At 45.1% G+C, this 24,857-nt stretch overlaps 2 protein-coding genes across 10 annotated transcripts; one reads left to right on the top strand and one right to left on the bottom strand.

The window, feature by feature from the left end:
• Positions 1 to 615: 615 nt before the first annotated feature.
• Positions 616 to 19,809, bottom strand: nSyb (neuronal Synaptobrevin). 4 transcript variants are annotated; one of them, XM_011151705.3, is made up of 6 exons: positions 19,629 to 19,809; positions 14,163 to 14,392; positions 12,957 to 13,036; positions 12,661 to 12,712; positions 11,549 to 11,607; positions 7,774 to 8,039 (listed from the first exon to the last, which is right to left on the bottom strand). In XM_011151705.3, coding segments are annotated over exons 1-5 (378 nt in total). In that variant the 5' UTR covers positions 19,631 to 19,809; the 3' UTR covers positions 7,774 to 8,039; positions 11,549 to 11,593. The 4 variants fall into 4 exon arrangements, with proteins under 4 accessions (XP_011150005.1, XP_011150007.1, XP_011150009.1 ...); XM_011151707.3 differs by having other exon boundaries at positions 11,565 to 11,607; XM_011151703.3 differs by lacking the exons at positions 7,774 to 8,039; positions 11,549 to 11,607 and adding an exon at positions 616 to 2,895.
• A 165-nt stretch (positions 19,810 to 19,974) lies between these two features.
• Positions 19,975 to 23,317, top strand: Syb (Vesicle-associated membrane protein synaptobrevin). Of its 6 annotated transcripts, none has more exons than XM_025297315.1 (4): positions 20,261 to 20,534; positions 20,643 to 21,156; positions 22,474 to 22,796; positions 22,882 to 23,317. In XM_025297315.1, the coding sequence occupies exons 3-4, from the start codon at positions 22,478 to 22,480 to the stop codon at positions 22,938 to 22,940; spliced, it is 378 nt and encodes a 125-aa protein (XP_025153100.1). In that variant the 5' UTR covers positions 20,261 to 20,534; positions 20,643 to 21,156; positions 22,474 to 22,477; the 3' UTR covers positions 22,941 to 23,317. The 6 variants fall into 6 exon arrangements, with proteins under 6 accessions (XP_019699932.1, XP_025153100.1, XP_011150011.1 ...); XM_011151709.3 differs by having other exon boundaries at positions 20,601 to 21,156; XM_019844372.2 differs by having other exon boundaries at positions 20,261 to 20,802; positions 20,963 to 21,156.
• The last annotated feature ends 1,540 nt before the right edge of the window (positions 23,318 to 24,857 follow it).

Here is a 24,857-nt window from a genome sequence, read left to right as displayed (position 1 = left end):
GGCTATAGTGACTTAATAATAAGGTTAATATTTTATATATCAAAGACTGCACATACATATTATTCAATGAATATAGGTACAACTATTCTTCACAACATTATATATTTAAGCCTAATATACAGTAATATATATATATATATATATGTATATATATATATATATATATATATATATATATATGTTTATAGTATATTACTTCTATATTTCTCGATATACATTTGTTGTTCCTTTCGGTGAGATATACAACTGAGAGAATATTGCAATTATAATTCTGTTATTCGCACACAATAACGTATTAACAGCCTAAAGTGTCAAAGCGTTTCTCTGTAGTGGCTAACTTACAAACCTACCTTTTATAGTTTGTTTTCTTTTTTCTTTTGTAATTATTATCGATGTATAGACAGAGCTTATCGAATCTATATTATGACTTGATATCAAGTAACAGCACAGTGTTTCGTTAGATAGAATACAATTAATACGTTGATCTCTCGTTTTCTCAAAAGAGAGCAGCTAGTTTCGAATCTCTCTCTTGTAGACACGCCGCGATCACACCGAACATTTTGCCACAAGCGATGACAACGGATCTCAATGATAGCGAGCACTATGACAACGTAATATTGAAGTATGCCAATTAATTAACGCTATAGTATTTATTTTACGCTAATATTTCCAAAGGACTCAATTCTCTTGAGAGATTCGACCCGATCATCGATTCGACCGCTCTACATCGAGATACAATAATAGGAATCAATAATTGTTCTTTCTACATTTCATTCACTTTCTATATAGTACATTCGCATAAATTAAATTTCACGAATTTGCCCGCTTATATGGAACATTTTTTTTCTTCTCTTTCAAAAGTACGTCCCCAAATTTATAATATTGACAATTCTTAGATAATACTTGGAAGTATAAAGACTACTTTAGGAAATAATATGCCCCTCTGTGAATTTACATACAATATATATATATATATAAAGTAGAGTATTAATAAGAATTAAACGGTGCAAAGGGATGTATAACGCGAATCGTGTGTTCGTTACAAAGTCAAGCCGAATATAACTTTCGCAATCGTGTGTTCTGCATCCGATTATATCAATCGCGAACGGCGAGCAGTAAAATCGAGGGATTTAACGAGAAAGTGCAACGAGTTCGTCCATGGCACGTCCGAAAATCATATATTGTCGGAAATAATGCCTCGCGCGAAACGCACAGGTGAGCGCAAGAACAACATGTTCATTTACACGAAACATCCTGTATACAATGCACGCTCGAACATTTTCGCATTTGTCACTTTTTTCCCCTCTCTTGTTTGTTGGCAAGTGTGTGCTCGTACAATTCCATGTTCAATAATCTTTCCGACAGTCATCGTCTATTATTATTATTATTATCTCTCCGTATTTTGATTGATTCGATACTTTAACATATAAGTAATTTATGTATATGTGTGGGTGTGTATATACACACAAACACATACACACACGCACACACACACACGCACACACACGTGGGTTTAATTTTACATTGACAATTTGTAATAATGTATGTACATATACATGTATATATATCTGCATGTCAGATACACGTGTATCTTCTCGGTGAACGATACTTCGTGTTGATGCTTTCTCCTAGCGATTAGCTGAGCAGAATTGAAGAAGAGTCCCTCGCGCTCTTTCATCGAAAGAAAAAAATAGAAGCCCACCCCTCCTCCCGCGGTGATTTCCTCCAGTGACCTAGATCTTTCTGTTCTCTTTTCCTTGAATGAGGAAAAGACCGGTCGATATGCTGCTTCCACTTGAACGAACCTCGTAAGCTCTGCTTTGCGAGTCGTGCGATACACACACACACACACACACACACACACACACACACATACACACACGCATGCACACACATACTATCTCGACTGGATACGAATTAAGAATGTAATTAAGAATGTAAAAGACGTCCAGCGAAAATAACTTTAACTGTCCAATCGCTACGTATTTCTACTAAAGAAATCTACGCGCTACATGATTGATTGATAATAACCGGTAGGTGAGATATATTTGCGGAGCTACGTCAGCTACAAAACACAATTGATAGGAAAATCAGATTCGACGTTGGATCGATCGAACGCGCGCGCGAGCGCGAGGTTGGTGCGATCGAACGGTTCGCTGCGATGGCGCGCGACACAATGGCGAGGTATTCGCGTGTCGTAGGACCCGTTTCCCAGGACGCGAATCCTACGGGACAGGCAGGTCTGAGAAAGTTACTGTTCTTTCTTCAAATGAACTCTTTACCGTAATTCATTTTCTACTAAAAAGGAGAATAATTCGTTAGCGTTTTCGTTACTCAGGAGGTCGCTGCCCAACCCTGAGAACATGTCGCGAGGATTACCTGTCGTCCTTTGCGAGCGAACCCTTCGACGTGTACGCGTGCGATCGCGAATTCCGAGTCGAGTCGGCGCGGCGTTCGAAGCGCCGATACGCGTCGAACAATTTTGCTTCTCACGAAGATTTCGGACGAGGACGTCACGTCGTTGTCAGGGTCGGTCCTCTTTCTCCTCCCTCCCCCCTCTCTCTCTCTCTCCCTCTCTCTCTCTCTCTCTCTCTCTCGCTCTCGCTCTCGTTCTCGCTCTCGCTTTTTCACTCTCCTCCCGACGACGAGCAGGATGTCGTCGTCGCGTTTACACGACATTGCGTCTACCATCGTGCAGGTCGCCGGTAGCAACGAACGCGGCTCCGGCGGTCTGTGCCGGGCCACTGGCCCCACTGCCAGCGGATGCACTGCCCGTCGCAACCCCGGGCCCAGCTGCACCAGGTGCGGCTGGTTGCAGATTCGTACCTGGAGATAGCATACCCGCCGGATAGTTGTACGCGGGCGGGGTCGGCGTCGATTCCGGCATGAATTTCACTGAAATGTTCAAGCGTCACTCGTATTAGTACATTTTAATGGTCATCTGATACATCGGGACGACGATGTCCCGGGGGATGAATTCGCTCGTGAGAAACGGTATGATGGTTCCTTTTCTCTCGTTCTCCTCGTCCGGAAACTCGGAGACTCGGACGTGGATTGCGCCGGAGGTACGCGAACGATTCGGTATTCTTTCACGCTTCGGGAGGAAAACACGTAGTTTGCCTGGTCGTCGTGAAAAGGGGGTAAATGTGCGATCTCAAATGAGAGACGAACGTAGTGGAGGGACTACGAGGTCCTCCCCTCGTCCGTGAAATTACCGAGTAAGTAAAAGTACCAAGGAGAACGCGATTTTCCGCGTTCTTTCCGCGTTCTCGGAAAATCGCCGGTCTCTCGTACCTTCGAGAGAATCGCAGGATGCTCCTATTTATCTACGGTACAAGAGTGACATTGTACTTGATACTTTTTATTCTCACACTTTTTTTCTTTTATAACGATTAACACACAGAAACATATAATTTGGACAAATGAAAAATATACAGGTTGTGTACAACGCTAGAACGCACTCGAGAACTTGTGTTTAGTATTGTTGTCTTGTTGTTGTCTCTTTTGTTCAACAGCTGTTATATTACAGGATATTCTCTCTCTCTCTCTCTCTCTCTCTCTCTCTCTCTCTCTCTCTCTCTCTCTCCCTCTCTCTCTCTCTCTCTCTCCCTCTCCCTTTTTCAAGGTGACTCGATTAGGTGACCGTTAGGTAATATACTGTATAGGTATTGTCGCGTTTTATTTTATATCTCGTCACGCACCCGGCACCGTTTACACACTAAAGTCAGAACAGTTGTACGAGTAGACAACGAGTGAAATAATAGCGAAGCGACTTGTTGCAATTGGACGCACACATATCACTGATTGGGTGTTCTACTTCCGGCACAATCACGAAACGACGTGAGTCTATACAGTAGTAATTTCATGTTTCTCTAATAACAACGATGTTTATCCGTATTATTTATGACCGTGTGAAATGATGTGAAAGAAGAGACTATAAATCGCGCGCAATACGTACAACAAAGGAAGCACTTATCCCATAGGTATCGGTGGTATCACACACAATAGAAAGTAAGAAAGAAGGAGATAAAGAAAGGAAATCTTCTATGCGTTCTTGTTTTAATTTAAACGTGGATCTTACGGAACGCGTTATAAAAATCTACGTATATAACGTTATAAAAATCGACACGATCGCCCGTACTGAGAGATCGTATCGTATCAGATCGAGCGAAGTGAACCGAAAGAAAAGAACGGGAAGAAGAAGCGAGTTTCGCAAGAAGAAACGCAGGTAAAAGATGTCACGGCATACACCGGCGCGCACAATAGCAAATTTATTGTTCTTACCTCCTGCTCTTGGTTTTAAACGGAACACTAGGCTTTATAATGATCCTCTTCCTGGAAGGCGCGTTGCGCGATACATTCGATCATGGATAATAATTTTCTTTAAAGATCATTTCAATCGCGTTACTTTCGTTCGGCCGTGATCGAACAATTCTTCTCGGAAAACAGTCTTTTCCTTCTTAGCGTGTAACGCTAATGATTTCACACAGTAAGTGACCGACAACAAACGTGCTCTGTTGTCGTCGGCGAGCGACAATGCAGAAATGTAGCAGCACAAATGCGTCGGCATTCCAGAAGACAAAGAGACCTTACGATCGAAGCGAAAGCTTCGCGCGACTCAATGCGCAATGAGAGAAGCAAATCAGAAAAATCACACAATCGTCGTGTCGCTCCCCACCTTTGTCATTTCCTCGTAACTTCTCCATTCTCAACTACGCAGTATATCTTTTTATTCGGTACTGTACAATGTTCAAAGCATATCATCGTCGTGTGTGTTTCCTATTCGTCTCGTTTTAATAATTAAGAACGTCGACGGTTAAGATATGACGTACAGCTATGTGTTTATAGTTCGTAAACATAGAACGATCGTTTAAACATCGTAACTCGCGGTTGTTGTGTGTGTGGGGCCGCAGCGCCATTTCGCTACTTTGTTAGAATTTTTCATTGTCGATCGGCCGATCTCCGATTTTCGGGCGACTCCGAGAGATACTCCGAGAGAAACAGACACTCGGCGTGAAAACGTGGTGCGACTCGTGGTCCCTGATAATCCCAATCGCGGATTAGCATTCCCGACAGCGGGAGATCTCGGCGATCTCCCGCTGTCGGGCGATCGTGAATCTCAGTCGCGTTAATTTTTTCAGACCAATTTCTCACCGCTCTCTTCTCTCAGCGGATCAGTAACATTAATCTCAATTATTTGCAATAGCTAACGTAACCATTAGATGTACATGTAATTAATCATACGTCGGGTGGGCCTCTCGATGTATTTATTGATTTAACGATGTTATCATACGAAAATGATAAATAATTATCTCAAAAAAGACACGATAATAACTTCACGCTATCAATTTCGATAGTCTTCCCCCCTCCCCTTTATCCCCGCGCCCTCCCCCTTTTCGAGGCTTTCAAGGTCGAATATCAACGAGTAAACGAGACAAAATCGTCCAGCGTTTTGCCGATCGACACTGCGAAAGGTCTCTTTCTTTCTATCTTGTCGTTCCTTATATACCTCAGTGTCTTTCAGTATACCTTCTACGCGCTGGGAGATCGTTGGCGAAACGGCATCTGTCATTCGCGCGTCGAAACGGGATCGGCAGGAATAATCGAGCGAGGGGGGAGGAGGGTTACAAGGATAATTAGAAGGATGGTCGTTTCGTCTGACGAAATTATTGCTGTGTCAACAGTACCGAAACCAAGCGGGATCGACCGAGAAACGTAAGAGGGGAAGGAAACTCGGAAGGATCGACGAGATCGATGATCTCACCGGTGATCTCGTCGACGATCAATCGGCGTTGCCGCGCGATGTATCCTCGTCGCGAACAACGCTTTGTTTCGCGGTCGGTAAGAGGATCATCGAGGATAAAGCGTCCCGGTATATCCTCGACTCGCATAGAACAGGACACGTCCCTTTCTCGGCCTCGATCGTGTCCGCGAAGCGCTCAAATTCCCTCGTCGTTATCGTATTCGTCATCGTCGTCCTCGTCCCCGTCGTCGTCATTGTCGTCGTTGTCGTCGTCGTTATTAAGGTGATAGCGCATTAGCCGTTTATTATTATTATTATTATTATTATTTTTATTATTATTAATATTATCGTTATTATCATCGTAATCATTATTATTAACATGTATACATAACATCTGTAGATAATTCTTCCTTAAAACACGTTGCCCAGAGCTGCGCCGCCTCGCTGCATCGAGCCGTACCTTTTCCGCGATCTCTCTTTACTCCCACTTTCTTTATCTCGAGCGCGCGCTCTCTTTCCTTTATTATTCTTTCAAATTTTCTGTACACAGGCTGCTCGGAAACCAGGTTCCAGTACCGTCTTCGACGAAGGCAGGCGATTGCCGCGTTCTCTATTTCTTTCGTCTATTTCTCGTTTTTTTTTCCCTTTTTTTCTCTCGTCTTTTTGTTTCGTCAATTTTTTCCCCTCTTTCGATCCTTTCGATCGGGTTTGTTCTCCTCTGAAAAGATACGCGGGATGCGACGGGAACAAAAAGGATGCGTGACACTCTTCGACAGGTCGTTATGGGTTGGTCGATAATTCCTATCTCGCGCAAGCGTATGTGTGTGTGTGTGTGTGTGTGTGTGTGTGTGGTGTGTGTGTGTGTGTGTGTGTGTGTGTGTGTGTGTGTGTGTGTGTGTGTATGTATGTGTGTGAGGGACAAATGATATATTATTTACAATATGTGAATTTATATATATATACATATATGTCTATATAAATTAAATGCTCGATATACATGTGAGAACGCGTGTTACCAGCAACTGCCTTCGTCGGAGAGATTTTACGAACATCCTGTCTATATATATATATACATACATACATACATACACACACGCATACACACACACACACATATATATATGTATACGTGTATATGTGTATATATATATATATATATCCTATATATTTATTATATATTATATGGCGTGGCTACAACACACACACGAATTTTTTTATTTTCCTAGCAAATCTTTCGTTTCTTCGTGCACAATAATCGTATGCTTTTCTCTCGCCCGCTCTTGCACTCTCATTCTATTTCTTTTTCTCTATGCTAACTAACGAAGATGAACGAAGGAAGGCGCGCGAGATGAGTTTCATTTCACCAATCGGTTCATCAATCCAAACGTGTTTGCTCGCGCGAGAATTGAATTGCAATGAACGAATTTTACTCGTCTACTTTCGTCTTCGACAACTGTTGGACTTGAATCTGTCGACATATTGTTATTCAGGTAGACAACGCGACTATCCTCGAGCAGTCGGAGCTGATACCCCCGATATACGACAACACGGTATTCATAAGCGTGAGATTAATAATGATGACGATAATAAAAAAGTGAAAGTAATAATAATAATAATAATAATAATGAAATTCGTCAGATCTTGCGCGAGGCAAGTGACAAGAAACGTAGATCGTTACGCGCGCTCTTCGTCCATTCATGCGAGATACGGAGACAGAGTCGGTTCATCAGGGTGGACCGTCACGACCTCCGCTTGATCCTCGATCCGAAAACTACTACAAGGAGTAAGAGGATATTTTCGTGGTCGACGTTGCGACGGCTCTCATCGTCGTTCCCGCTCGGCTTAACGTCCCACCGCTTGATCCTTTCCGCCAACGCGCCCGATCCTTTCGCCTCGCTGATGAATTCCAAGTTCCGCGGTCGAGATCGATCGGAATCGATCGACCGATCGAGCGAGCTCCACGCGATCGATCCGACGTTACGTCACGGTGAACTTCGGCAGAGCTCGTTGACGGCTCATCACAATTTCCGTTTTGCGAGATCATTTTCCTAGTCACCATATTCTCGTCTGAAAAATCACCTTCTCACGCGTACTTCTCTCCAACCGCTACCACCTCCTTTCCTCTTCCGCTCGTTCTTTCTTCTTCTTCTTCTTCTTCTTCGTCTCTTCTTCCTCTTCTTTCCTCTCCTCTTCTTCTCCCTTTGCTTCTTTTTTCTTATTGTTTATTGTGGCGTTATTTTACTTTAGCTTTACTCTCGCGTTCTATTTTGCGTATTGCTGCCGCCGGTGATGCTCGCTGAAAACAATAACAACGCGTTTGTTCCTCCTCACTTGGCTTGTGTCAAGGCCGGCGATGCCGTTGCCGTTAACTCTCTCCTTCTCTTCGGATCTTAATCCGTCTTTCCGCTCATTCTCCTCTCTCTCTCTCTCTCTCTCTCTCTCTCTCTTTCTCTTGCTTTTCCTTCATTATTATCATCTTTTTTTTTGCATTTCGTAATCCTTTACATGCAGAGGCTCGGCGAATTACGAGCACGTGGTGGACAAAGCGTTTCGATCGAGACAATTGCGTGAGAGCTTTGACGAATCTTTCGAATATCTAGGAAAACATTGGCCGCGTTCAGCAGAAAAAACTGCTTACTAAGCGATTACCAGTGATTATTATCTATGATTGGATGATATTCTTTTAGATCTTTAACAAATCCAGGGGAATGAATCAATTAGGAACGATAATCACTAAGCGCTTAGTAAGCAGCTTTTTCTGCCGAACGCGGCCATTGTCGCGGAGACGTTACATTCGATTTCTATTCGATCGATAACTCCATCGCGCGTATGAAGAACAAATGATGCATTATTTGCAGTTATCGTGTATGTAAAGTCACGTCCGTATGAAGTAAACGTCGATATATCGTCGTACAAACGCGCGCAACTCTTCGGCCAGACACTCGCCGGCTTTTTTTTTTACGGCCTTCTCAAGACTCGGCGACATCGTCGACGATCAGCAGTTATACGTATGCATAATGTTATTTACACCGTTGTTGCCCACGACGTGCTGTTTTGCAAGCTGAGATCATCGGCAGAGTTCGTCGTACCGGAGCTACACGACAACCCGTTTAGCCACGAAGTTAGGGGGAGAATTGCATGCAAGTAGGTCAGCTTAGGTGCGTGTGTACGGCATACTCGTCATACACACACACACACACACACACACACACACACACACACACGCACATCCACCCGATGCGCGCGAATTTCCCCCCTGCGATATTAATTAACGGCAGGGATGAAATTTCGCTCTTTGCCAGAAGTTCCGCTTTTTTTCTTTCTGCTCGAGGAGTTTACTGCGGATGTGCAGTAACGCAACGTAGTAACACACGGACGTCATTATTTTCAACGGTTCGTTGGAAATTCTGGCTGTTGAAAAGTTGTTCGCTCCTCTCTTTCCCTTTCCTTTCCCTTTGTTCGTTTTGTCGCGTTAGAAGCTGTTGACGCATTCCATACAAGGCACAAGTCATGCAACGATAATAACAACGTCGACGTTTTCCATCGAGGGAAATAATTAAATCGATCGCACATGCACCGCAGTAAGAGGTTAAGCATGAAGCGCGAAGATCGTCCCAGAAAAGGAGTTAAGTTGATTCGTCTCTGCGACATCGAAATGCATATTACGAGATATGCATTTCCCGTAGAGCACGGTGTATGAGTTTCGGACTGTACTAGCTTGAAGAATGTCACTTGGTAAAGAAAAAGGTAAAAGAAGAATAAAACGAAGAATGAAGAGAGAGAGAGAGAGAGAGAGAGAGAGAGAGAGAGAGAAAGGAGAGAAACATGCAGAATAGAATGAGCGCACGACCGTATACATATATTACGCGCGAAACGAAATAGAAACGACTGAAAGATGTTGATATCTAAGTGTCACGAGATAAAGTCGAATGTCGATCCGTATATAAAAATGTCCAGTTTCGACAAAATCAAATTACAATCGCGTCTAGCCGCGAACAACGATTTGTCGGAAAAAGAAAAGAAAAAATACAAATGAGAAATATGTTCTATAATATGTAATGCTGTATCGTAAATTTTGATAAGCAGAGTGTTTCGTACATGTAGAAAAAGAAAAGATCGAATAATAAGATAAGATGCTGAAAGAAGAGATTCAAATTGGCACTTCGACGAGGAAGAAGAGAGAAAAAGATGGAAAAGTTGTATCAAGTGCAACAATAAAAAATCATAGCTTACCGTACTGGAGAGTAGAATAGGATTAAACAAAAACTTTGAGAGAGACCTTTCTTTTTGTTGTAGTTGTAGTTGTAGTTGTTGTTTGGTAAAAATTCTTATTGTTGTCGGTTGGGGGAGATTTTGTGCTTGTTGTTGTTGATGTTGTCGTTTGTCGTTGTGATGTTTTTCATTTCTTGTGTTTTCATTTCCTGGTGGTACTTATTTCTCTCTTTTACTTTGTTTCTCCCACGGTTCGCGAGTCACAAAAGTCTCCAGTTTCACGCATTTTTACACACTCTCTTTTTGCCTTTTCTCGTTTCTCCGCTTATTTATTTCGTTACTTTTGATTTCATTAATTGACCACCAGAGAAAATTGAAAATCACTGCCTGGGACCAACTTCAGGAAGAGGATACCATCGAAAGATACAGATAGACACAGATAACAACGATTATACAGTCATAATAATACACACCCACGCGCACACACACATACACATCTATGCACACTAGGGCGAGGTATGTTGCTGTATATTGCGGAGAATATTCCATCTCAGAAATAAATTTCTTGCTCGTCGGTTTCACTTTAAAAGAACCGACGATTGTGTTCCGTGAGATCGACTTGCGCGCGCGCGCGCGCGCGCGTGCAACACATTTGCAAGAAAAACGCCGAAAAAAAACAGGAGGAGACGACAGAGAGAATCTGACGCGCTAAAATTATTAAAAATCGTCACACGTCACTTTCTTCCGTCCTGCGGAAACTTTAAAGAGACGCGTTCGAAAACGTCAAAATGGGCAGATCATTGAGCAAAATTCCTAGTGAGAGAAAGATATTGGACGATATTGGCCCGACGTTGAGTTTGCAACACTTCCGAATTGTTGTAACGCGGCGAAAAATCCGGGAATAATGGAGAATGTCGTCGAAAATTTATGAAGCGCACCGCTGTATCGTCAATCAACGGTGATTCTTAATTGGAGCACTTCCCAATTAAATCCACAGCTCATAAATATGCAACGACTCTAGGACGAGATGGAGAGCAACGGGTTCTTGTACACTTGTAGGATACATGTAGCAACAGAAATACCAGCAAGTACCTATCACAGGCAGACAACGTAACACCGACTAGAAGTGCCAGTTTTATAAATACACGAATTTCCCTCGCGTGCTTTTCTCAAGGTGCTTCGCGTTTACGCTCGAGTGTGACGACGAGAATTTTAATATAATACAACCATGACAGTAATAATATACAGATCGTATCGTTACAGCAACAATGAGATATATATATATATATATATATATATTCTTAGCAGGATGCAATCGTGATTAACGATGAAATATAAAATTCGTGTATAAAAACTGGAAGCACTTTGGCATATATTTGGTGACATCATGAAAAATAAGAAAAATGTCGAAAGCTCTTTGGAGGCGGACTTTCTCAGACGGTCAGACAACGAGTTCGAAAATTCAGTACGGGTTCAACATTGTATAACATTCTACGACATGTAAGAGGAAAAAAAAGAAAAAGAAAAGAGGGCGAGAAACGGGGGTGAGAAACAACAGCGAAGACGCAACGTCGCAATTATCTTGCTTTCTACCTTCAGACTCACTCACACACAAATCTCTTCCACGAATCAGCGCGCCTACATGAAGTTCGCTAGATGGGAAAAGAGAAACACATACATTTCACACGTTAGATGACGAATGGGCGGAGGGCTGGAGTAGGGTGAGTAGGCTACATTACTTTCTTCAAATCGCGAATCGTACGCGCAAGCACGTGTCTTTCTCGCGCGTCTTTCACGTCGCGCGCGCGATAAAGACTTGTGCATACAAACAACACACGAGTGATACGATCTTAATCGTAATCGTTCCGGTAAAGAACCGCGAAAGAATGAATACTTTGCTGAGATAAATTTAAATCGGGATTGGAATACCTGGGAAAACACGAGAGAGACGCCGAGACGTTCGCGAGCATGACGCTTTCGGAAAGATTTCATGATGGCTGTTCAGATGATTGTCGTCGCTCAAAGCAAAGCACGATAAACAGTTCGTTTCGACGACTGGCTTCGCCGAGAGAGGGAGATAGGAAAGCTATGTTCTCGCGAGAGAGATTCTCGTACGCGCGAATCCTCGCCGCGTGCGAGAGCCGTGCAAACTCGCGCGGACAAAGAAAAAACAAAAACAACCCTCGCTCGTCACATCGTCGTTCTTCGCATCGTGCAAACACAATGCTCGTATAGCTCTTCTATGTCTCCTTAGCACGAAAGACATAGATCGACAGAGAGAGACAGTAGCCAGGAACGACCGATTCAGGCCAAACAATGAAATGAAAGTTTCGCGAAAGCCCCATCAGGCTCAAAACGGACGTTCACCTAATCGTTGTGGAACTGGCCGGTACTCGCCCGTGCGATCGATCGTAAGCTCGTGAGCTGAACATTAATATCTCTTATCTAAATAATAAACTTGACGTCTACGAAACGCGAAACGCGTCCGGTTAGGTTGGCAAATCGCACTGGCACGAAGTCGACGCTGCCGGCAGCGGCAGCGAGCGTCTGGTGAACTCGATCGTCAAGAGGATAAGTCTCTGAATTAGTCGCTCGAAATTGGGGCGAGAGATATACATCAACGAAATGGTTACAAAACATTGAGACAGTTACAGTAGTGACATTGTTGACAGCTGCGTTAAAAAGCGTGTCAGTGAAACACTTACCGACAATAATGGCCAATACGATTAATCCGATGACACCCATGATAATCATCATCTGTCGGGAGAAAGAGGGAGAGAAGCAATTATTGTCAAATTTTATAAAATCTACTTTTATTATCTACTACTTTTATGTGTTAAAATATTGCAATTGATTAAAAGCGTGTAAAATGACACGATACACTTGTACACTTGTACACACACTACTAAAATGTACATTCCACTTTATACTGTGAATACAGAATCTTACTTTCTGGCAAAGTACGTATCTCAGGATTTGCGAAGCGCAAGATTACTCTCACCTTTAGATTTTGTAGCCAGAACTTTCTCTTCAGCTTTCCCGCTTGTTGTTCAAATTGTGAGGCTCCTTGTTGAAGTGCATCTGCACAAGTCAATTGCGCGATATGCGCGTCAGCGCGGATTTACTTTGGAGGTTATAGAGAGAACGTGTAAAAATTTCGCTCGAGAAGAAACGTATTTGTCGAGCAACCGACCGTTGATAACGCGTCTCGTTAATGCAAAATGCGCAGTGTGTTTATTTAGCCGATGATAAATATCGCGCGTGATCGCGAGAATGGACTGCGTGAGGAAAGATTGACGCGTACAAACACACACACACACACACAAACGCACATATACATAGCCACATATGACACGGCATCGATTCGAGCGTGTCACAGTAATCGATATCAACGTGCAGTCAGACGCGCAGGGTCGAACTACTTTATCGCCGATGCGATGAATGGAAAGTATATACTCTTGGCGCGGACATATTTTCTATCTAGTCCTCCTGGTTCGCCGAGTGAGCATAGCGAGCATGAATAATGATTTGACAGCGCGTTGTGACGCGTGCAATATAAATCACCGTGTAACGTACGAACGTACGAATGCGCGCCTGTAGTTAAACTTCTTCGAGTCTTTCCGTAACCGTGTGCATACCTTCGCCCGGAGAAATAATATCGAGCGCAAATTTCCGGCGTCCATTCAATCATTTGGCGTTTGTTAATTAATGGCCAATGTCCAGCGTCCGATGCTGAAACGGTGAACGGAGCAAAGATCATACGTGTAGGATTGACTTGACGGACACATAGGCGGTATAAATGAATAATACGCGGCGCCGTACATTGAGAGAAAAATCTATTCTACTTATCACGGTGATCGCATACAGTAAACAACAATTATTACGGTGAAGAAAATGATTTTGCAGTAAGCGCTGCCGTAATAACGCGCGGCGACAATAACTTTATGTACGCGTATTTATATATAGTATCATCACCGCGCTACTTCATTCTTCAAGAGAGACCTTCAAATGAGACTTAAATGTAATTACCGCTGGAAATGAGTGTAACTTTCGTAAGATCACTCGACGAGATAAAATATGAATAATTCCGGCTGAAATTTACGGGCGGAGATCGAATAAACTGATCCTCGCACGCGGCGATTCCAGCGAGCGTCAATGCTCGCTGGATATAGAGCGACTTCTCGCGTCAGGGCGGGAATACACTCACCTGCTCGGTCGTCGAGCTCGGAGAGCTTCTGATCGCGCTCGAGCACCTTCTCGACATTCGTCTTCATGATGTCGACGACCTCGTCGACTTGCGCTTGCGTCGCCTGCAACCGTTTCTGCGAAGCGATCTGCTGAGGTGTTCTGGGACCGCCGACGATGCCGTCGGTGCCCGCGCCCGCGCCCGCGCCCGCACCCCCAGCTGCATCCGGTGCTAAACCACCCTCGGAAGCCCTGGAAGAAGAAGAGTGTTGTGGTCTTCTTGGTCACGAAGAGGAGCAGAGCGTTATCGTGCCGAATCCGACATACATCTCTACGGCGGCGCGGCGGTCCGTCTCACTTAGCGCGTCACAAATAATTGTGCGCATTTCTGGGGGCATTTCTTAACCTTGACAACGTACGGTAAGGTTAAGCTCACGCTCACGCGTCCTCTGATAAATGCTCGACAATCGTTCGTCGAATCACGGTCAAATATAAGATAAAGCGTTGGAGGATGTTTTTTGAATGATCGAGCGGTGGCGCGCGCGACGCTTCTTCCGAAAATTTCTCTCTTCAGCGAGTTGGGAGAACATATTTGCTACGAGAGAGTGCAATTTGTGCGCGCTGCTGGATTTATTCGTATTTTCCGGGAAGTGCGCGTTTATATTTCTCGTGGCTCGCAAAAGGTCAAATAAACACGACCAGAGTGTCGTCGTCGTCGTCGTCGTCGTCGTCGTCGTCGTCGTCGTCGCGTTGGGAATTACGCACCATGGTGGATGCTGCATTTTCCCCATATTGAGCCGTGGGTGGAGAGCAGTGCGAAAGAGCAAAGTTCATGACACGATTTCGCCGTTCGCGCCATTCAATAGCGAACACTGCGTGATGATGTATATTAACCGCGACGGCGACGGCGACGGCGACGACGACGCCGACGGTTTCGGGCTCGTTTCTGCGGACGAAAGACGAAGCTGCGAGCTGCCGCGCACGTGTCGACGTCGTCGTGGAGAATTTTCGTTTTCGCGACATATTGCGCGACATTCGCCGCGAAACGGAAGCAACGGGAGGAAGATCGTCAGTGACTCGTCGACTCCTCGTGTCCTGATCCCGCGGGATTATCATCCGAGATCCACCTGTCGTGGAGACCTGTTCGCGAGACCTCCCCGCTGGCACATCTTGCGACTCGCGATATCCTGTTAAGGCCCATCTACAATGGCTGCAAGAATAAGGTTGTAAGCGTGAGCGGTAAGAAATGGACCAACCATAATCGATTATTCTTATAATAATCGATTGTGGTTGGTCTATTTCTTACTGCTTACGCTTAGAACCTTATTCTTGCAGCCATTGTAGATGGGCCTTTAATACTTCACACGTGTGGTTTTAACCGAATGGAGGAAAGTCCCCCGTGCGATTTGAGAATTACGCCCGCGTAAAGAAGAAAGATGCGCAGACCCCGGCTCTTGTGTGGGTTGTTCTCTTTTTATGGGGTTTCCGGCATCCGGAATCCTCCTCTGACCTTTCGGCTTTCGCAGAGAGAGATAGAGAGAGAGAGAGAGAGAGAGAGAGAGAGAGAGAGAGAGAGAGAGAGAGAGAGAGAGAGAGAGAGAGAGAGAGAGAGAGAGAGAGAGAGAGAGAGAGACACAGAGACAGAGCACGAGACCTTTTCCCGGAAGCGCTGCGAGCAATGTCAATTTAATTAACCGCCAACTTACGTGCCGGTGTAATTAAGGTGTTCTTCGCTTTCCTTTCCTGTAACGTCGTGGATGACATTAACGCTCTCCTCGAAATCGCCCTTTCGAAAATTCACTGTGTCGAAGATCAGCGGAGAATGCAGAATCTCTCTCCGTATTGCTCGGCGTGCGCGTGATCGATAGGAAGAACAAATGGCACGATCGCTCTCGGCGGAGGGATGAAACGGGTTCGTTTCGCGAGAGAAGTGAATTCGCAGCGCGATCATACATGGGCGCGTTTACGCCGTGTAGCCGCGGGCGCGCACGTGACACGCCACACGTAAATCGCCAAAATACGCGGGCGAAGCACGTGCAGTGGGTTGTTGTTAATGAATATCGCGATTTATTCATATTTTACGAAGAAGCCCGGCTACGGGGCGCGCGACAAGTTAAATAGTGGTCGCGGCGGTGGCGGCGGCTTGCGGGTTTTATTTTTGGCAGACGATCGAACGGTCGAGCGACGACAGCCGATCGATCGACTAACACCGCCAGCGGAATAGTTAAACATAAAGTCGTATACGTGCCGGCCGTCGTATCGTTACCATTGAAATGTCATGCGCGACTTGCTCGGAACATTCGGCCGTGCGGCATTCGCAGCGACATTTCGGCGACGATTCGTGAATTCGGCCGTCGCGATGTACATAGACGCGTGCGAGGGCCATTTCCCAGCGTGATTTTCGTGTTTGTCTCGATGGTGAAACGTCGGTGAAACGACGAGCGCGGATCCGAAGATTCGCACCGAGTCGCTATTCTCGCGCGAGTCGGAGATATTTTTCAGATTTGCAGAGGTGATGAATCTCTTGATGGATAATGTTGATAATAATAATAATAATAATGCAGATGCTCTCGATATCTCGAGATACTCGAGCGATCGATTCCAATCGTTCCGAGCGAAAACCGAGAGGGAGAGAAAGAAATACTCGACAGACGAAGTGCAAGCTTCGCATGACGCAAAATGAGTTGCATAAAAAGATTAATACATCGATCGCGGGCGCTGCTGCTTCTCTTCGTCCCCGTTATTGGATTAGTATGGCTGGCACACCGAACGATGAATTCTCGCGGGATTTGCATCAACGTGAACCGCGGGAACCGCGCGTTCACGAGATTCGTTTCCTCCTCGTGTACTGATCGAATTAAGAAAGACGCATTAGACGCTATTCGAAACGACGATGACGCAACACACCTGCACCGCCGAGCTGCTGTTTCAGCAGCAGCGGCTTTTTCTTTTTTTTCCGTTGCTGCTTCTCACGCTTAATTTTCCTGGCGATAAAAGCGAAGCTGCCACGAATTATTGAAAAAAAAATCGTTGAAAATCGCGAAGCAAATATATATATCTCCGATATCCGTTACGTATATAGATATTATTTTGATCGGGTCAGTGAGGATGCGACTCACACACACACACACATACAATCGAATTATCACAGACGACGAGTAAATGTAAAAAAATATAACGTACGTATAACCGAGCAAAAGAGCGAAGATAACCGAATTACGAGCGTCCGCGGCGTGTGTCGTTCATCGTTCTCGATCGATGATCGGACGACGATGGTTCATCGTTCGCCAGCGGCAGATCGGCGGCCGATACGACACGACACGACGTGTATACGCGACGCGAACCTTTCCGTTGGCCTAGCAAAGCCGTAGAACATTGCCGTAAATGTGCTCATCATTGATTATCTAAATATAGAAACTGCGAGCTGACATGTAGCGGCGCGCCGCGTTTCGCGATTGATTCTCCCGTATATACGCGTCCGCAATTAGGCTCTCGCTTCGGACTCGCGCGCGCGCGCGCGCGAAATGTGCGCGGTAGAGCGCACCGGCGCTGCGCTCATTTCTGCGCTCGCAAAGCCCGTGGCCGAGCAGCGAATGGCTGCGCGCAAGGAAATCGCTACCGCGCTCGATACCCGTCCTTCGGGTTCTCCTGATTAATGCGAGACATTTCGCGCGACGATCGCATGTCCTCCGAAAAGGTCGAGGTCCGGAGACTAGTCGGTCAAGTATGGCTGCTGCAACGACGAACGGCTCTCGAATTCTCTTTATCGAAACCGTGGGGAGATGGCGAGAGACACTCAAAGGGATAATCACTATGTGCGATGCAAATTATGCATTATTTGAGTGATTGGATCGACGGATGCGATGCACATGATCGAGATAATGAGCGAACAAACGCGAAAACACACACACACACACACACATATGCATATGTATACGCGGCAGGCAGGTAAAAAATCACGTTGACCTGTACAGAAAGTCAGATTAATCAGGCAGATCCTGCATCGCGATGTGTTCTGTGCTTTTCTCTCTTACTTCACATTGCAATAACATCGATGCGATAAACGAACTAAGAGATAAGCCAAGTAAGAACTTTAATTTTACATCTTCAATTACTATCGTAGTTTTCGTAACACATATAATATGAATATGAATAAATATGAACAAAAGGTCGTAACAAATATGAATAAAAGGTCAGGCGATATCGATGCAATGTTGTACGTATTTGCGCTTTCTCTCTCTCTCTCTCTCTCTCTCTCTCTCTCTCTCTCTCTTTCTCTCTTTCTCTCTCTCTCTCTCTCTCTCTCTCTCTCTCTCTCTCTCTCTCTCTCTCTCTCTGAGAAAAGTCGAAGGAAGAGCTAGCTGTCGTCTCTCGATCAGTTTCTCTCAACGCGAAATCGTGTCGTGGCTGTGTAGCTGGTGGCTTTAAGCCCCGTTGCATTCTATCGGAAATTCTGCCGTGTGCCGCGGACGGCCGCGGGTGGTGCGAGAGAGGATCGATTGGCGACAAGGGCCCCTCGCGGCAATTGCGTCTTAAAACGCATCTTACAACGCCGCGTTGCGATTCCTATCGCGTCGCGAGCGGTTTTGCGCATTCACATCCGCAAAATCCATCGATCGCCTTTGCTCTCGCGAAACTCCTCGCGCCACATAAATCGCGGCCGCTAAAAGAGAGAAAACTAAAGGAGGAGATATATACACACACACACACACACACACACACTCCGGCATGAGCTATAGTCTTCGATCTGCCGTAACCGTTCATTATGTTAACGCGGCACGTTCAATACGCCCGCGCCGTATCGAAGCGCGAGGAGAGTTTCCTGAAAAGGAAAAGGAAGAAGAAAAAAAGAAGAACGAGGAAAAAGTATGAGCATTGAAGGACGCGCGACCGCTCGCAAGTACCAAATCGACTAGCTCGCCAATGTAGCGTTTCGCCACGAATTCACTCTCGATGCAGCTCTAACGAAACAATCGCCATTAGTGTCGACGCGTGAAGCGGAAACCGGAGACGTACGTCTGCTGACGTTACCTGGTGTCTCCGTGTCGTCTGCGACTTCATTGTGCTGCCTGAACGAACGAACAAACGCCGAGGACGGGACGGGCGATCGCGACAATTATCACACTCTCCGCTGTATTAGAGAAGCTTCCAAGCTGGTGTACGCGTCATTTCGACCGCCTGCCTCTCATTTGGCAGTGCATCACGATTATCTCCAACCACGACTCGTCGTCGTCGTCGTCGTCGTCGTCGCCGTCGTCGTCGTCGTCGGAACGAACGTCTTGCACATCTGCTCGTTCCACAAGAGGCAAAGGGGACACGTCGAAGAACTGAACATGACGACCGACGCGTATACGCGGAAACGGTTCGCTAGCGTATGTCCCGGCGGACCCTCGAGAATTTTTCCTTCCGTCTGGTTATCCGGCGGCGGCGTCTCGCGTCAATCGCGAGACTGACGAACGCCAGTTATTTATCACGTGCGTGTACTCACATGCTCGCTATGGATCGCTAAGCTCGGACTCTTCCTGTTCCGGCTATCCTCGTCGATTTCGTCGATTCAGTCGGCGGCGTGTAACCAACCGGTCGGGCGTTCGGCGCGTACTTTTCACGAGCGACTGCCAGCGAGACTAGATGGCCACGGTATTGATAAAATTTCCAGCGGCACGCCACAGCGCGCGATATCGCCGACGCGAGCGCGCGAGCGCGCGCGCGCGCGCACGCGAGCCTGTGGTGTCGACGATATATCTCGACCGCCGCCCTCGAACTTTGATTTTCCTTCTCGAAACGATCGCGTCGCGCCGGCCATTGTATTCGCACGAGCGACTCGCTGCACACCGCTCAACGTCCACGTCGCGCGATCGGCCGACATTTCGCGCGCGCGCGCGCGCGGGATCGGACGAACGACCGTGTCACGGCGATCATCACGGCGAACGCGCGCTTTCGAAAGCGCGCGAGACGCTTTTTCGTTATTCGCTAAACGCGGTCGCCGCGAATCGACCTCTCGAAGCGGCAGGGTCGACGGACGCGCGCGCCAACCCCACCGACTGCGCATGCCCGGCCGATCAATAAACGCGGCGAGAAGCCACCTCGCAACCCCCATGCGCGCGAACACACCCTTCAGGACGACCTTCAGGAACGTATCCGCCTGCGCGCGCGCGCGCGCGTCTGCTTGTGTTGTTCCTTCGTGTGTCGCCGAATAGACCGAATAGTTGCTTCGCGATAAGCACTTGCTAGAATAACCTCAAACTTTTGTATTGGCCGCCGGAACGCGGCTCTATCGTTCCCCGTCTCGCTTTATTATTCGCCTTCTGTACAAGCAAGCGAGATGAACGCGCCCGCGGCAAATGTGCTCGTACAATTCATCGTCGCTCAGGGAGCGACTCATTTCCACGACAAGGTAAATGTACGCGCTGCGGTCACACACGCATCGCGCGCGTGTGTGTGTTAACAATTTTCATTCCAGATTTCGAACGATTTCGAACATTACGGTGCGTCGTATATTTAGCTGGCGACGAAGCGTACGAAGGGGGAGTGTCTCGCGCGCTTTGATTCTTGGACGCGTGCCTAGGCTATTCGGACGTGCCGAGTCATTCGAATTGGCGACTGCCATCGAGATGTCACATATTCACATATCACTGTGTCAGCCGCTCATCTCGATGTGCGAGGTATTCTCTTTATTGTGGGTCGACTTGTTACGAATGATTGTAGTGTAAGAGTTTGAGAATTAAACGTTTAAGAGTTTGTTGATACTACTGTATCGGGGTGAAATGTGCGCAGAAACGCGTCGCATCCCCCCCTCCAGACTTTAGTCTGCACTCTCGACAGATCGAAACGATTCTCGTATACGGTCCTGGCAACGCGGTGCTGATACGCGCACGAGCACCCGAGCAAGATGTTTTATTTATGCCCTCGTCGCGATTTTCGTCGTGAGGTCGCACGGTGAACGGTGAGGTGAACGGTGCGTGTCGAGGATGTTTCTGCGACGCTGCTCGTACGCTCGATTATGGCAGCTAGTGGCGGTAAGTGATCGCATTTTGTCTACGAGAATATACTTTCGTTGATACTTTCGTTGTTATAACGCGGAATCGCGTCATCGCGTTTCCAAGATTCTCTTTTGCTTCCTTCCCTTGGTGGCTGATGAAAATGGACGTCCATAATGTCACTCTCGCGATTATTCTCAACTATCGAGTGGAATTGTGGTGAGCAACATTTGTTGTTGCTTTGTTCAATTATCAACAACAATTTGCTCTCCTTTGTTTCTTTTCTTTTTCTCTATTTTTTGGATATGAGAACGTTATGTTGGATTGTGTAATTAACGGAATATTGCGCTATAACACTTGAAACATAATTACAAAAAATATATTTTCTTGGTAGTTATATATATTTTGCATTTTATTAAATTAATTTCTTTTATTAATTGCATTGTAAGTAATGTAATGTAATGTGTTGAGATTATATTTTTTGCCGTTCTATGTCATGAGAAATAATTGCATTTGCAAATAAATTTAATTAGTGCAGAGTAGAGAGCAGGGTTACCGTCTTTACCGGTAAATTAATTCTCATTGGTGAGTTTAGATGGCACAGCAGGGCATCTAACGTACTAAGCTGTCATTTATCGCAAAAACGATTTATATTATTTAATAATTAATTAATCGTATTGCGAACTTGTTAGTATTCGTTAGGAGCAAACGACTTGCTTGATCAGAAATCATTTCGATTGCTTTTCTTGCGGAAACACGTTTTTATAATATTCATGATGTCATCTTTATCACCATGATCGCCATATTCATTTGCGTCATTCACTGTTGTCATTGTACATAAGTATAGTCGTCTTTGCGTTAAATTGTCATTGTGTCCGCAGATATTTGTTCGTTATCGTTGACTTATTTCTACTTGTTGCACGTAAGTGAATAAGACTAGCGTACGTATGATCATAGAATTACTGTAACAACATCATTCGATATGACACATCGATGACTAAACGATCATTTTATCATTCTCTGAGGATCGTATACTTTTGTAGCTTTATTTATACATATTCGAGATCTCTATATTTACTAATGGGAGAATAAAATAGATATTTGTCGATCGGCCTGACGTGTGAATGAAATTTTGGAAACATATGTGTGATTTTTAAGGTTATGGGTTATGGGTGTATCCGTCATTTCCTTGTTCTGCCGCGGTTCTGCCAAGAATCGTTGCACAATATTACACATTTCGTGCACTTTATTTGATTTGCCTTGTGGCACGCAATGATCATACGGAGAATTAAGCTGAAGCAGCTATGATTATACAGAGCAGGTTAACAACAAAACTCTTGCTATTCCCTGTTTCAGAATTATGGAGGGCGGTGGTATATCAGGAGAAGGAGAAACTGGTGGGCCACGCAATACGCAACAAGCAGGAGCTAGCAGAAAGCTGCAACAAACACAAGCTACAGTAGATGAAGTTGTGGGTATAATGAAAGTTAATGTTGAAAAGGTACTGGAACGAGATCAGAAGCTTTCCGAGCTTGAGAACCGGGCGGATGCTTTGCAACAAGGTGCGACGCAATTTGAACAACATGCTGGCAAATTGAAGCGAAAGTACTGGTGGAAGAATCTCAAAATGATGATTATCATCGGCATCATATGCGTCATCATTTTGATTATCATCATTTGTAAGTATATGTTACAACCTAACTTATTATCTATTGTTCTTGACTGTAACATTGTTACCTGTCTTTTCTTCAACATTTTCCATAGTTTTAGTTCTACCAAGTTCGTCAGATTCTTCTGACAACTCTACAAATGCTCCGAAATGATAGCGTTGTACCAAAGGTGGGAGACAAAGTGTTCCGATTAACAATATCTCTCTTAGAGTATGTTACATATGATGAAGAAACTACAGGTTGTAAAACTGGAACAAACGTGATTGTGGATTATTTCATTTTTAATATATATATATATATATTATACACATACACATATATGTATATCGTCCATATAAATTGGGAGCAAAGATCATGCCACATATATATTTTTGAGACTTAATTATTATCAAAGCGCACAATTATTAGACTAATGACCAGTATTAATACAGGTGGCCTTCTATCGTAAAAAAAATTGTACAGCGGACGTGTTCTCATGATGTTTAATCTTGTTACACGATGCTTATTATAAATTTATTGATGATACATAATATATGATGTTTATATACTCTTTTCGATCCTTTCAGTTAACAAATGATACTCCGCTGATCCTCCAACCTTCATCCAGTCTGTCGTATATGCACGACAATCCTTCAACACAAAGTATAACCTCCTATCTTAGTGTTGTGTAAAAGCGAGCACTATACTAATCCATGAAACAAGTATTTTTATTACATCCGCGTGTCTGAGTATCTATGGGCGTATACCACGACCGCTCGTTTTCGAACGTAAGTTGCTGATAAATTTTTATGTTCCAATATTCTTGTGTGGATGTGATTACACGAGCTAACAGCCGATTTATCTGGGTACAGTAAAATTTTGTGCTCGCGACGAAAGTCGTCCGGATATTTTACTCGTCGATAAACTACCGTTCAACATGTTTCGTTGGATCGTTAGATGCGGAAGCTCATGGCGCGTTCTCGCAGAAGTTTGTTTAATCAACGACGACGCAACAGAACGCTGTTAATTGCACCGTAAAAAAATGTCATATGATGCAGGCGCGCGATAAGCAACATGTATAGATCGACGAGGAAAATGTCTTTTACGGACGGGCCGTAAGCGAAGCAGCGTCTCAGGATAATACGCAAGAGAGATTATTATTTTTTATGGCGTAATATAAAGTCATGCGACACTCTCATGCTAATGCAGGTAATCGAAACGTGAGGGAAATTATTTTTTGCGGCGTAGCCGTTTCGATTATCAGGGCGCTCATTATTTTCGTGCGTATCTTTTATTTTTAATTTCGATATCTCTGTGACAAAGAAGAGCGAAGCTTAATCAACGGGTCGATATCGGATATTAATGCGATTGTTTGCTGCTTTATCGCTGTTTCGATTAGCGATGCACGAAGAATCGTGAGCCATTGGGAGCCGTTAGGTGGAATACAAGAGAGAGAAAGAGGAGGGGAGGGAGAGAGATCAGTGTCTCTTTGGTGATAAATTAATTAATCAAATCCTCGGCCCGCTCTCCCATGAATCGTCGCTCGCTGAAGTTTCGATGGCCCGTAACCTGTGGTGGTGGTGAAGGTCGATCGTGCTCAGTCGCGTGTCATAATTTTCATAGAAGTTCATTTCATTGCGTGCGAGCGGGATTATGCTATAGGGAAAAAGAAGAGGTCGTCGCCCACGATGTCTGACTCATTAAACGAATGCGTTGGAGATTATTGCGTCTATGATGGTGAGCTGCCTTTCGCCGAATCGCAGACGCGTTGACGCCGAGAGTGCCAATTTCCTCCGTGCAGTTTCCCCCGGACCAGTAGTCAGCATCGGCAACTCTTATCGTGGCGCTCGATGAGATCGCTCGTCAATATTAATCGTCCTGTCAACTCGCAAGGAACATTACGCAAAGTCGATAGCAATATAATTTACGCTGTTGTGAACGCGGTAAAGCTCGCACGAAGATAAAATTGTAAATATGTTGAATTTCATCCGCGCATACGACATGCGACATGTCGTGCTGGTGTGAAATCCTTTCGACACGATCTCGAGAACAAAATTCGCGTGTTGTTTGCAAAACTGCGCAGGAGAATCA

The sequence above is a fragment of the Harpegnathos saltator genome, unplaced genomic scaffold (genome assembly GCF_003227715.2).
Source record: "Harpegnathos saltator strain DR-91 unplaced genomic scaffold, Hsal_v8.6 scaffold174, whole genome shotgun sequence".
NCBI classification, from domain to species: Eukaryota; Metazoa; Arthropoda; class Insecta; order Hymenoptera; family Formicidae; genus Harpegnathos; species Harpegnathos saltator.
This window is presented reverse-complemented; position numbering and strand designations above follow the sequence as displayed.

Excerpts from the sequence above, each read along its gene's own strand:
- nSyb (XM_011151703.3), bottom strand. Across the intron at positions 12,713-12,956 it reads TCTGGCTACAAAATCTAAAG|ATGATGATTATCATGGGTGT; the intron begins GTGAGAGTAATC and ends TTCTCCCGACAG. Across the intron at positions 2,896-12,660 it reads CGTATTGGCCATTATTGTCG|TGAAATTCATGCCGGAATCG; the intron begins GTAAGTGTTTCA and ends TGAACATTTCAG.
- Syb (XM_025297315.1), top strand. The coding sequence starts at position 22,478 with ATGGAGGGCGGTGGTATATCAGGAGAAGGAGAAACTGGTGGGCCACGC. Across the intron at positions 22,797-22,881 it reads CATTTTGATTATCATCATTT|TTTTAGTTCTACCAAGTTCG; the intron begins GTAAGTATATGT and ends CATTTTCCATAG.